Source organism: Gastrolobium bilobum, unplaced genomic scaffold (genome assembly GCF_033153095.1).
Source record: "Gastrolobium bilobum isolate Gb01-03AN ecotype WA unplaced genomic scaffold, APGP_CSIRO_Gbil_v1 utg52526, whole genome shotgun sequence".
NCBI classification, from domain to species: Eukaryota; Viridiplantae; Streptophyta; class Magnoliopsida; order Fabales; family Fabaceae; genus Gastrolobium; species Gastrolobium bilobum.
The window spans coordinates 1-14,413 of record NW_026897592.1 but is presented as its reverse complement, the minus strand read 5'-3'; the positions used below and the strand labels follow the sequence as shown (position 1 = coordinate 14,413).

The 14,413-nt window shown below is 41.6% G+C and overlaps 1 protein-coding gene and 1 long non-coding RNA gene across 2 annotated transcripts; one reads left to right on the top strand and one right to left on the bottom strand.

Moving 5' to 3' along the window:
* Positions 1-11,247: 11,247 nt before the first annotated feature.
* LOC133308404 (uncharacterized) lies at positions 11,248-12,781 on the bottom strand. The gene is made up of 4 exons (XR_009751159.1): positions 12,511-12,781; positions 12,137-12,213; positions 11,971-12,037; positions 11,248-11,539 (listed from the first exon to the last, which is right to left on the bottom strand). It is a non-coding gene; the product is annotated as an uncharacterized LOC133308404 (long non-coding RNA).
* A 26-nt stretch (positions 12,782-12,807) lies between these two features.
* Positions 12,808-14,218, top strand: LOC133308403 (disease resistance protein RPM1-like). The gene is made up of 3 exons (XM_061509020.1): positions 12,808-12,811; positions 13,136-13,299; positions 13,451-14,218. Exons 1-3 carry the CDS (start codon positions 12,808-12,810, stop codon positions 14,216-14,218), a joined length of 936 nt encoding a protein of 311 aa, XP_061365004.1.
* The last annotated feature ends 195 nt before the right edge of the window (positions 14,219-14,413 follow it).

Genomic DNA, 14,413 nt, shown 5'->3' with positions numbered 1-14,413 from the left:
AAGATCAATAAGGCTGATTCTGCTAGTTTTTGAACTACTAAAACCCTTTGCCACCTGCAGCATCAGTTGATGTCAATCATATTTAGCAATGAAACTAATAGAGAAAATTAACAATATTGTCCTGCCTTCAATCTTTGAAAAAAAATAGTTTCCGTACATAAATTCTAGGCATGTTGGGTAGAATTATAAAATTTAGCAATACCTTATACAAAGACTCAATGACAAGTGAAAATGATATGTGATCTGGAACTGTTAGAATTTAAGCTCGTTGCTCCAATTTTTCTGCTTGAAAGGCAATGCAACATACATAGACAAATGAGCTTAGCCGATCAAGTTTAAAAATAACTGCGAGCAAGCATTAATGCAACAAATGCATACAATTGCTTGACAAAAATATCAGTTAACAAAAAACAACATTCAGCTTCTTATAAATAGAGCAGAGATATCTAACTTTCAACAATATAAATTGCAACGGCGGGCTGGAACATCGAGAAAATACCCTCGACAAATAGTGGTTGCACACGGAAATGCCACAAAATGTGTTGTGACACGTGCAATACCAGGATTTATGGGGAACGTCACAAATATTTTTTGTGGGGATTAAAGACCACCATTATTTGCAAATATAACTCTCACAAAATACCTGAATTTTTGTAGGGTCTCTTTTTGTTAACCCCTCAGACATTACTTTCTTTGAATTTTTTTACAAGTTTTCCATTCCTTCCTCATCTCTCATTCATTTCGAAGTATCATCATCTCATTATTCTTAAAAATTTTAGGAAATATTTCAAATATTATTTTTCCTCTTCCCATCAATTCAAATTGTTGAGAACTTTCACAGTTTAGGAATACAGTAGATTTTGTGCTACCCACTCATTTGAATTTTTTTATTTGGACATTAATGTAAACTCATGACCCAAAAGTTTAATTAATTAATTTTAATTATACATTTTCGTTTTGGGTATGTTAGGTACTTATATTGGCACCATATAGTCAATTTAGTACTTATATTTAGGGATTTAGCTAGGATTTGAGAATGAAATTACATAACTGATTGTTTAAAATTTTTAATAGAATTGTTTGTACCTTTTTTATGGTGATGATATAGGGAACCTCTAGTTGATATTCAAGTCTTTGGAAGAAGAGGAAATCGATAAATATTTTTAGTAGGCTTTACTTCTAATAAAAATTTTAAAGCTAGTATGTGTTGGAAATCGACAATCACACAAATCGAAAAACGAAAAAGAAAGAGAGAGGGAGAATAGGCACAACGATTTATCGTGCTTCACCCAATATAGGCTACGTCCAGCTTGTCTGTACTATATTCACTTCACTGCCACTCGTTACAAGTCACTCGGTTTACAAGGGAAATATAAATAGGATTAGAAAACCCTAACATCAGCTATTCATGGGTCCAAGCCCAAATTGCTAAGAAAATTACAATAAAACAGAGGCCCACAACAGTACCTAGCCTCTACGGCCCCCAATTGTCTTTCTGCTGACCCCGATAACTAGGGCCCTCATCAGCATGCGAAGTATGAGCCATACCCAACATTCTCCCACTTGGTGAATGCTTTGCATGTTTCTTCAATCCCAATACAGCTGTACACCATTCAAACTTTTCTGAAGTCACTGCCTTGGTCAAAAAATCAGCATTGTTGACCTCTGTGTCAACCTTCTCCAGCAATACAACCTTGTCTTCAATCTTCTCTCAGATAAAGTGGTACTGTATGCCGATATGCTTGGTCCTCGCATGGAAACCTGGGTTCTTAGCCAAGAAAATGGCGCTCTGACTGTCACACCCAACGATCATCTCTCCTTGTGCAAAGCCAAGCTCTTTGCACAACCTCCGTAACCAAATAGCTTCCTTAACAACATGTGTCAAGGCCATGTACTCAACCTCTATAGTAGATAAAGCAACAGTGCTCTGCCTCTTACTCATCCAACTGATAGCTCCGCCGAATGATGAAACAACATATCCACTTGTAGACCTTCTACTATCAATGTCACATCCCCAATCAGCATCCACAAAGTATCTTAGTTCTAATAATGTCTGTCCCCTTGAGCCCTTCACGCCTTCATAGAATAACCCAAGGTCAGACGTACCACGAAGATAGCGGAACACACGATTCACAGCCATCCAATGCTCCTTTCCTGGCTTGGACATATACCTACTCAATACTCCCACTGCTTAAGCAATATCAGGTCGAGTACAAATCATGGCATACATCAGACTCCCAACTGCACTAGCATAAGGAACTGACGCCATCTCCTCTTTTTCTTCTTCAGTCTTGGGACACTGGTCAGTCGATAACTTAGAACCAGTAGACATGAGAGTCAACACAGGCTTACAGTCAGCCATCTTGAATTTCTTCAGAACATCCTCCAAATACTTCCGCTGACTTAGCCATAATCTTTCTTTGTCACGCTCCCTCTTAATCTGCATACCCAAGATCACATTTGCAGCGCCTAGATCTTTCATTTCAAACTGCTTTGCTAGTAGTCCTTTAACAGTGTTGATCATCTTCAAACTGTTTCCAACGAGTATTATGTCGTCAACATACAAAGTTAGAATAACAAAGTCACCTTCTAACCTTTTCACATAAACACAGTGATCAGCATCACAGCAGTCAAAGCCAAGCTTCACCGCATAAGTGTCGAACTTCATGTACCACATCCTCGGGGACTGCTTCAGGCCATACAGAGATTTATTCAGCTTGCAGACTAGCTCCTCTTTGCCTCTTGCAATGAACCCCTCCGGTTGCTTCATGAAAATAACCTCCTCCAAATCACCATGAAGGAAAGCCGTCTTCACATCCAGCTGCTCCACCTCTAGGTCATTTGCAGCCGCTACAGACAAAACCAGTCTTATGGAATTTAACTTTGCAACAGGTGAAAATACCTCACCATAATCAACCCCTTCTGTCTGTGAATATCCCTTTGCAACCAATCGAGCCTTGTAGCGCTCAATGTCCCCATTGGCACCAATCTTCTTCTTGAACACCCACTTGCAACCAATTTCTTTTCGGTCTGCAGGTAGATTCACCAAACTCCAAGTTTGATTTTTCATCAGAGATTTCATCTCGTCTTTCATAGCTTCCTCCCACTGTTTGGCATCCTCCGAGCTCCTAGCTTGTCTTACGGTGCTCGGATCATCACCTGCAATACTAAATGCATAAACATCATCACTAGCACACAGGATATAATTTTCATGTGTATACCTCTCAGATGGTCTTCTTTCCCTCGTGGATCTCCTCAGCACTGGTGCTTCAACCTCAGCCTCGGTTTCAGAAAATTCATCCTCTACTTCGTTATATTCAGCAGCTTCAGAATTCAAATTTCCCAATTCAACCTATGAGTTTACTGTATCCTTTATCAAACCCACATCCAACTCCACTATCTGTGACTTTTCAGGAGCTTCAGGAAAAATTTGATTCAACTTAGATTCCCTGAATACAACGTCTCTGCTGTAAGTTACACTTCTAGTATCCGGATTCCACAACTTATAACCTTTGACGCCATCCTTGTACCCAATAAAGATACACTTTTCAGATTTACTGTCAAGCTTGTTTCTTTTCTCCTTGGGTACGTGCATATATGCTTCACAGCCAAACACTCTGACATGAGATACGTCTGGCCTTTTTCCAAACAGTGCTTCATACGGAGTCTTCTCCTTCAAGGTCGATGTAGGAGACCTGTTCTTCAAATAACAAGCAGTAGCCACTGCCTCTGCCCAAAACTCAGCTGCCAAGCCTGCACCGCTCAGCATACTCCGTGCTTTCTCCATGAGAGATCGATTCAACCTCTCTGCCACCCCATTCTTTTGAGGTGAGTAAGGCGTAGTCTTCTGCCTTACAATTCCATTGCTTGCACAAAAGTGGTCAAATTTTGTTGAACAGAATTTCCCTCCATTGTCAGTTCTCAGCACCTTGATTTTTCGATCAAACTGATTTTCCACCAAAGTCTTAAACTCGCGGAACTTATCGAACACTTCATCCTTGCTGCGCAAGAAATATAACCACACATGTCTTGAAAAATAATCAGTAAAAGAAACATAATACCTTGATTTTTCATGTGATGCTACAGGTGTGGGGCCAAACACGTCGCTGTGTATCAGGTCCAGAATCCCCTTATCTCTTCCTCCTATGGAATCAAAAGATACCCAATTTTGCTCCCCTTGCAAGCAATGCTCGCAAAATCCAAACCCCATAGAGCAGCTCCCATCCACCAGCTTCTTTGATGTCAGAGTCTCCAGACTTTTTCCTCCAATATGCCCCAGCCTCCTATGCCACAACATAGCAGTGTCCTCCTCCGCCTGTTCTGAAACATAGCTTTCACCACTGAATACTGTGCTACCCAACAATTTCCACAATTTACCACGACGTTCTCCTCTTGCAATAACCAAAGCTCCTCGAGTCAGCTTGCAAGAATACTTGTCACTGCTAAAATTAATACCAGCATCTGCCATACTACCAACGAAGATCAGATTTCTGGTAAGCCCCGAAATATGCATCACACCCCGCAGATTCTTGATTGTCCTGTCACTCATCTTCAGCTTTACCTTCCCACGCCCCACAATTGCATGAGTCGTGTCATCTCCTATTCTAACTGTACTGCCAGAATATGATTCATAGGTGCAGAACCATTCCCTATGAGGTGTCATATGAAATGATGCTTCAGTGTCAATAATCCAGTCATTACAGTCACTATGACTGTCAAACGCCATGTACAGGTCCCCTGTACTATCATCATCATCCTTCTTTGTACTCGAAGCAGAAGGTTGCGAATCATCTCTCTTCTCAGGACCTACACTTTTACTTCTGCAATTCCTTCTCAGATGTCCAACCTGTTTGCACCTCCAGCACCTCATTTCAGATTTATCACGGGACTTTGATCGTCCCCTCGATCTTCCTCTGTGACCAAACTTTGATTTGTCACCACTCCTCCCTCTAGCAACCAGAGCCTCATTGCTGGTACCTTCAGAACCTACCCTTCTCATCTCCTCAGACAATAAGGCAGCAACAACTGTCTCAAACGAAAATTTATTAACACCAGTACCAATTGACACAATGATGTGCTCCCGAGAGTTGGGCAGTGAACACAACAAGGTGCAAGCTTTGTCTTCCTCATCCAGGTTAATGTCTATAGACGAAAGTTGTGCACAAATAGTATTAAATTCATTTAAATGAGCAGAGAAAGAATCACCTTCGCTCATCCGCAGATTATACAACCTCCTTCGCAGGAATAGCTTGTTCACGAGTTACTTGCTTTGATAGAGACCTCTCAGCTTCGTCCAGAGATCCTTCGCGGTCTTCTCAGAAGTTACGTTCACCAGAACGTTATCTGCCAGACATAACCAGATCAGGCTTCGCGCCATTCGATCGTCTCTGGTCCACGCCTTCAACTCCTTCGACTCGCCTTCACCTGACTTTTCATCACCGACAGGTTTCGTTGGTATCGATGGCTTATCATCTTCGATCACGTACCACACGTCCCTGTCAACGAGCAGAGCCTCCATCTTCAGCTTCCATAACTCGAACCCTTTTCCTCCGAACTTTTCAACCTCGATTCGTGATTGGCCAGTCGGCATCCTCTCCAGATCAGTTTCGCAGTTTTCTCTATGCCAAGAAAAAATCTCAAATCTCGAAACCTCAATCTGTCACAGGAACCCCGGTTGCAGAACCAAAGCTCTTGATACCAAATGTTGGAAATCGACAATCACACAAATCGAAAAACGAAAAAGAAAGAGAGAGAGAGAGAATAGACACAACGATTTACCCTGGTTCACCCAATATAGGCTACGTCCAGCTTGTCTGTACTATATTCATCTCACCGCCACTCGTTACAAGTCACTCTGTTTACAAGGGAAATATAAATAGGATTAGAAAACCCTAAGAGCAGCTATTCATGGGCTCAAGCCCAAACTGCTAAGAAAATTACAATAAAACAGATGCCCACAACAGTACCTAGCCTCTACGACCCCCAGTTGCCTTTCTGCTTACCCCGATAACTAGGGCCCTTATCAGCATACGAAGTATGAGCCATACCCAACAGTATGATCATATTAAAACCATGGCGATACAGTAAAAATTAAAAAATATTTGATAAGTCATCATATGGCTTAACTTTGCAATCCACTTGCACATGAACGGAGTCAAGGCGTTATATTCTCCCACTTGTCTATAAAACTAACGCAAGATCATGTCTACGACGTATTTATTGATACAGCTAACAATGACAGCCATAGTCTAAATAAACAATAGAAGCATGAACTGTCCAAATTATAAATTAACTTAATTAATCAAACTTGCTCAGTAAATATTAAAGAATGACCAAGGAGAACACAGTCTTGGGCTCATACGCTATATAAATCTTGAAGAATAAAAAATGTTCCTCTACGATTTCAGTATGATATGATATTACAATACTATAGTCTATATATGCAATTCAACGAGCTAAGATTACCGGCATTTTCCACATGCTTGTGCTACTTTGACAACTGGATTAACATTTCCAAAAAAAATGGCGTCTTGACCGTTTCTTCCACGTGGGTTAGAATTTTATTTTATATTTTTCGTTAATCGAGATTTTATTTTAACATATTAACATATGGTTGAAACTTTTTTTTAACACATTTACATGGATTTATATTTTGTATTAAATCATTTAAATTTAGTAGTTGCAAGCTCATGTGCGTATTGTCAAAGAAGGGGGAAAAAAAAAAAGCGGCTTATGGAATTACGAGCTTAAAAATATAGAGCCAAATGAACAATCAAAATTAAAATTGTAACAGCAACACAAGATTCACAACTAACGCTGACAAGCAGAACTGACATTGTTTAATTACATATATCTCTGAACCTCTCTATCACATCATAATCTCTAATCATCATGCTTGATATGCTCACAGATTTACGGCTCAGTGCATCAGCTACAACATTAGCCTTGCCAGGATGATATTTCAATTCAAAATCATAGTCTTTTAGGAACTCGGTCCACCGTCGTTGTCTCATATTCAGCTCCTTTTGATCAAACAAGTATTTCAAACTCTTGTGATCGCTGAATATTGCAAATTGCATTCCATACAAGAAATGCCTCCACTGCTTCAACCCAAAAACAATTGCAGCAAGCTCAAGGTCATGGGTTGGATAATTTTCTTCATGCGGTTTCAATTGCCTCGATGCATAAGCTACCACTCGCCTATCTTGCATCAGCACACATCCCAATCCCTTCTTGGAAGCATCGCTGTATAGCTCAAATTCACCCTCCGGGTCGGGAAGTACTAACACCGGAGCGGTCGTTAGTTTCTCCTTAAGGCTCTGAAAGCATTCTTCACATTCTTGTGTCCAAACAAATGGAGTATCCTTTCGGGTCAAACGGGTCAATGGCAACACCATGGCTGAAAATTCTTTAATGAATCTCCGGTAATAACCAGCCAAACCCAAAAAACTTCTTATTTCTGTTACTGTCTTAGGTCTCTCCCAATCAACAACTGCCTCTATCTTGCTAGGATCAACTGCTACTCCCTCAGCAGAGATAATGTGACCCAGAAATTGCACTTGAGAAAGCCAAAATTCACATTTAGAAGGCTTTGCATATAACTGTTTCTCTCTGAGAATTTGCAACACAGTTCTCAAGTGGCCTTCATGCTCTTCCTTACTCTTGGAATATATCAGGATATCATCAATAAACACAATCACGAATTGATCCAGAAACGGCTTAAATATGCGATTCATGTAATCCATAAACACCGCAGGAGCATTAGTGAGTCCAAATGGAATTACTTGATACTCATAATGTCCATATCTAGATCGGAAGGCAGTCTTCGGAATATCTTCCTGCCTAATTCGGATTTGATGATAACCCGACCTCAAATCAATCTTTGAGAAGACACAAGCACCCCTCAACTGATCAAGCAAATCATCTATGCGAGGGAGAGGATACTTGTTCTTAATGGTAACCTTATTCAACTGACGGTAATCAGTGCACAATCTCATGCTACCGTCCTTCTTCTTAACAAATATGACTGGTGCTCCCCACGGGGACACACTTGGCCGGATAAACTGCTTAGCCGAAAGCTCTTCAATATGCTTCTTTAACTCGGCTAATTCCGGTGGTGACATCCTATACGGAGCCAGAGAGATAGGCCCCACACCAGGCAACAGATCAATCGTGAACTCAATCTCTCTATGAGGCGGAAGTTGTGGAATTTCATCTGGAAACACATCCACAAACTCCCTCACCACGGAAATAGTGCCAATCTCCTCATGACTTCCGCCTACTAAACCCCCCACAAAGACATATCCCAATGCCCCGGCCCTCAAAGCCTTTCTAACCTGCAACACAGATAGATATGGGGAAGAACTAGTAGCAGAATCATCAGCATCAAGCACAATCCTTTTACCGCAGCAGTCTATCATAGCACAGTTCTTTGACAACCAGTCCATACCCAAGATAACTTGAAGGCTGATCATAGGTAAACAAATAAAATCCAGCACGTAATCTCGGCCTTCATATTTGAACTCAACATCTTTACACAACACGGATGTATAACACTCCTCTCCAGTAGCAGTAACCACTTTCATTGGAGGGCGAATGTCATACATTTGCAAATTTAGCCCAACGGCCATAAAATCAGACATACAGGAGTGTGTAGCTCCTGAATCAAACAACACTTCAACATCCATATTATCAATGTAAATTGTACCTTTCACTAGATTCGGAGCCTTCTCCGATTGCTGACGGTCCATGGTATATACTCTACCAACCGTCTGAGACTCTAGCATAGGTTGAACAACAGAGACCGGAACAGCAGTAGCTTGAACTGCCATAGTCCTTGCTTCATTCTGAGGACACTGCCTGGAGTAGTGACCGGATCTTCCACATTTAAAGCAAATCACCTCACCAGTAGCACATGGACCCCTATGCTCTTTGCCACATCCCTTGCACTTGGGAGGAGGTCCTCTATCAACAAACTTCTTCTGAGCACCGGGTTTTTTGAACAAGTCAAAGGGCTTATTCGCATTCAGCTTCTTGCCTTGCACCTTCCTGTTCTTCCAATAACCGGAGCCCGTTGCTTTATGAGAACTAGGTGCCTGAGCCTCAGAAGACTTCTTGGTTTGGGACACCTTATACACTTCTTCCACCTTTCTACACTGGTTTACAAACCGACTGAATTCTCGGATGTCACAATTTGACATCTTCCGAGACATCTTCTCATTAAGACCCCATTGGAACTTGGAGGTCATTTCAGCCGGGGTGGGTAAGGCTCGCCCATAGTTGGCGTATTTCACCAACTCATTGAATTTTGAGAAGTATTGGTCAATAGACATCGACCCTTGTTTGAGATCGTTATACTCATTCTGCTTTTGTTCCCTAGCTTCTCTAGGGAAGTAGTTATCCAAGAACAATGTCTCGAATAACCGCCATGTGATCTCCCGACCTTCAGCTTCTAATGGCTGCACGGTATTTGTCCACCAATCTTCTGCTTCCTCTTCCAGCATATAAACAGAGTAAGCCAACTTCATTGCGTCAGGGCACCTCATCACCCTGAATATCTTCTCCATCGCTTGGAGCCATTTTGCAGCCGCCATTGGCTCATAACCTCCCTTAAAAGAAGGAGGTTTATGTTTTCGGAAAGCCATCAGTCTCCTTTCCTCCATCTCATGATCACCGACATTTTCAACTTGAGGTTGACGAACCTCAGTGTGATGACTCCGACTTCCAGAGTGATGGCTACCCTCACCCTCATTGTTACCCACTCCACCCTCTTCCTGTGAAGGAGGTGGAGAAGGCGTAGCAGTGTGAGGAGGAGGAGTGGGTTGCCGGTTCACGGGCCTAGGACCCCTCAACGTCCTCAACTCGGTCATCATCGCGGCCATAGCAGTCCGCGAGTCTTCATTTGTCTTTAACAAATTTTCATTGGCTTGCCTGCTAGCAGCCAACTCTCTCTGAACGGCTGCAAGAGCTTCAGCCACGGGATCAGGCTGTACGCCCGTTGCCCCACGGCCACTTCTAGGCCTCACAAGAGCAGCCAAAACAGGTTCTGGCTGAGCATTGGTGTTTGATGGTCCGGGGTTGTTTCGGTTCCTCGTCATGTCACTACACATGTTACACAAAGAAGTGAGTTGATCAGGCCCACACTTAGTGATCACAAATGCAATAATCATACAGAGTACTAAAACAACTATAAAGCATCAAACACTAAGCATACTCAACAATAGCTAACAGTTATTCCCGACGAAACTGCTCTGATACCATAAAATGTAACACCCCGTTCTAGAACCGGTTTGTTAACATCGCATTATGATATTAAGCGCAGTTACAATCACATGGGTTCAATTAAAATCCGGATAAATTTTTCATTTTAAAACGTACCGAACTTATAATACCCAATTTCGTGATCATAACCAAATTACCTTGCGGAAACAGATAAATTAAGCTTAACATCATGTTCATTTTCCATTTTTAAACCTTTAATTTACTTCTTGTTTAGTTCAATACTTCTACTATATTGTAGGTTTCTTCATTAGCTACCTGTGGCTTCAAACCGTGCTCAAATCGGAGCACTGTAGCCCAAGTTAGGACCATTTGAAGCAACACAAGAGAGTGTTGGTCACAGGCCCAGCGCGCTTCAGCGCGCTACCGGGCGCTCAAGCGCGCGCTATCGGGCGCTAAAGCCTCCATCTGGGCGCTTAAGCGCACGGAGGCAGTAAGCATCAGGCATTCCAGTGTGGGTGGGCGCTTAAGCGCGCAACAGGGCGCTCAGGCGCGCTACCCTGGGCGCTCAAGCTCCCACTGGGACGTTTTAGCGCGCAGAGACAGAAGCATCACCTCCTTCAGTGGCGAAGGGCGCTTAAGCGCGGACCAGGGCGCTCAAGCGCGCAACCCTGGGCGCTTAAGCCCCCACTTGGGCGCTCCAGCGCGAGGAGGCAGAATGCATTGGCATTCGCAGGGGCAGCAGGGCGCTTGGGCGCGCTCCTGGGCGCTTAAGCGCGCTGCCAGGGGATTCCAATTCCCACATTTCTCAAGTCCAAGCCTAGGGGAAAATGCATCCCCATTACAAACCCCAATTGTCCATGCCCCAAACTAAATCCTAGCACTCATCCAGCTTCTCCTCATGAGATTTAGCTAGAATTTGGGCAGCATGACCTTTGTTTTCTCATCGTTTACCAGTTTAAACAAAAGGGTACCTAATTGATTTTCAGCCCAACCAATTCACAACTCAATACATGATAGCATGCATATCTGAATTTCAAGTGGCATCATTTACATTACATACCCATTACAAATCATGGAACTTAGCTTACAAAATACTATGATCATTCCCTTGGCTCTCATCAACAAAAGAGATGACCAAAGGCATGAGCATAGGCTAAGTCCATTCCAATATACAAATCATAAATCTAGCATTGCCTATTCATTTAATTCTATACATGTGAGCTACAAAACAACATGTACAATCTCAAAAGAAATGCCACATTTCATGCATAATCCAGATATGGCCACTTGCCACCAGAGGCTCCTGCAGCATCCTTACCTGAAAGGGGGTCCCCACAACACGGGGTGAGATATACGAATATATCCAGTAAACCAGGGGTCCTTGGAGCATCTCTCCACCCCACAGTTCCATATCAGTGTAATAGCAATAACAATAATAATGCAGTAAATACATATCTATGCAAAGTGCTATACATCTCCAGGAGAAATCCCTCGAGCTCTCAAGCTGTCCTAAGGAAACTCAGATGCAAATAGTCCTACTGGCCAGCTAACTACCAAGTATGATTTACGCATCGTCATGCCACATACCAACATAGGGAAACACCATCCTATGCCACACCAAATGCATACACATACGTATAACAAAGCATTACACTATTTTATTGCATTTATATACACAATCACAACCTCCACCCTTTCAGGGCTTGGTAGAACAGTCAAGGGAATTACACCCAAGGTCCGAAGGCTTACCTCAATGCTTCAGTCAACCTTTGTTCTTCACCAACAGTTTCAGCAATCAACTTTTACAAACATACACCTACACATGGTGTAATGCAATCAACACATTGCATCCAAGAGTATTTCACAATCAACCATCAATTACTCAATTCAAAGCACAACACAAGTATGAGCTTACCAATTCCAATGAGCTATTCAAGCTCCATAGCTTGCTCCAATGGTTGATCACTCACGGTTGGTCCAAATGTCTCAATCCTAGACATCACAAGGATCCAATCAATCATTCAACTCACTAATTGTTCAACATGCTAGAATACTAACCAATCCAAGCATGAATTTTCCAATATTATGAACAATTATCAAATGATTATCTAGGCTCATTTCCACCGATTAAATGACATTCCTAGCATTTTCCATAACATGCTCTAAGCTCCATTCTTCCTAGAACATAGCTAATTCAACTACATTTCATAAAAATCCCAATTTACTATTCACAAACCCTAACTCATGCAAATTTCAAGGAATCATGAGGTTCAAGGGTTAGAATCTTACCACCAATGGTCACACAACCAAGGATTGATGGCTCCTCAAGCTTCAATGGAGGTAGAAACTCTCAAAACCCCAAAATCTCTCCAATGGCCGAATTTTTGAGAGGCAATATCCCTCTCCACAATGCTCCCCACTCAAAACAAAGCTAGGATTATGAAAGAGGAGAAGATTCTAAGCAATTTAGGCTTTTGAATCACCCAAAACCATCAAGGTTTCCTCCTTCCTCTCTCTCTTCTTCTCTCTCCCTTCTTCTCCTTTCTCCTTCTTTGCCTCTGTTCCTCGACGGGTTTCTGGGGGGAGATGGGTTCTTTTTGCATTTTATCACTTAACATAAGTTAAGTGGTAACATGTGGGTATTAGTTCGTCTATCTATTCAACTCCAATAATTACCAAACTTTACCCAAAAGTCTGGAATATTATTCTAGGAATATTACTATTTTTATTTTTATATTTTGGGTACTTTTGACAGTACCCATTTATACCCCTTAATTTTCACTGAGTACACTTTTTAACTCCAAAGTGACTCAGATTCATTTTATTAAGCCTCACACTTAATTTCACCCAGTAAAACATGTTTAATTAATTAATTACACTTGATTTCCTAATTAATTAATATGGGCTATTATAGCCTTCATCAATGATGCAGATAGAAAGGCAGAAGTTGAAGATGATAAAACACAGGAAGGAATCAAAACAGCGGTTAAGTTGGTGAGAGAAGCAGTTTTTCGCATAGAAGATGTCATTGATGAATATACTTCCTGTGGGGAACAACAGCCTTCTGATCCTGGTTGTGTAGTCTTACCATGTGAGCCTGCTGTCTTCATCCAAACTATGACCCTTCGTTCAAATAGCATTTAAGATTAAGGGTATTAAATTACAAGTTCGTGAAATCAAGGAAAGAAGTGAAAGAGATGGCTTCCTAATCCAATCTTCTTTGGAACAGGCACCAGCCACTTCTAGCAGAAACCGAGACGTCACATTGCATAACCTTCAAATGCTTCCTTTTTACACTGAGGAAGCTGATGTTGTGGGCTTTGAAGTCCCTAAAGCTGAATTGATTGGTTGGTTGGTAAAGGGAAGAGCGAAGCGCACTGTCATCTCTTTGATAGGAATGGGAGGGCAAGGGAAAACTACTCTTGCCAAGAAAGTTTTTGATAACAAAGAAGTGATTGGGTACTTCAATTGCCATGCATGGGTCACAGTATCTCAGTCGTACACCGTGGATGGATTGTTGAGGGACATGTTGCAACAATTTTGCAAAGAAAAGAAGGAGGTTCCTCCTGCTGATATTGCTACAATGAATCGAGACTCATTGATAAAGGAAGTAAGAAGCTACTTGCAGCAAAAGAGATACGTTGTCCTCTTTGATGATGTATGGAATGAACATTTCTGGGATGAAATTGAATTTGCTTTAATTGATGATGAAAACGGAAGCAGGATATTTATCACAACTAGAGACATGCGTGTTGCAAGTTGTAGTAAAAAAACTTCTTTTGTTGAAGTGCATGAGCTACAACCATTAACTCATGAGAAATCCTTTGAGTTGTTCTGTAGGAAGGCATTCAGATATGATTTGAACGGATGTTGTCCACAAAACCTTATGGGTATATCTTCCGAAATTGTTAAAAAATGTGAGGGTTTGCCACTAGCAATTGTGGCCATTGGTGGCCTTTTATCTACCAAAGGTAGAGATGCATTTGAATGGGAATGAAGACCATGAAGTTAAATCAAAAAGATTGATTCGGCAATGGGTAGCTGAGGGATTTATCAAACAAGAAGGGAGAAAAACTTTGGAAGAAGTTGCAAAAGAATATTTAACAGAGTTGGTTAATAGAAGTTTGGTGCAAGTCTCTTCATTAACCATGGATGGTAAAATTAGGAGTTGTCGCATTCATGACCTATTGCG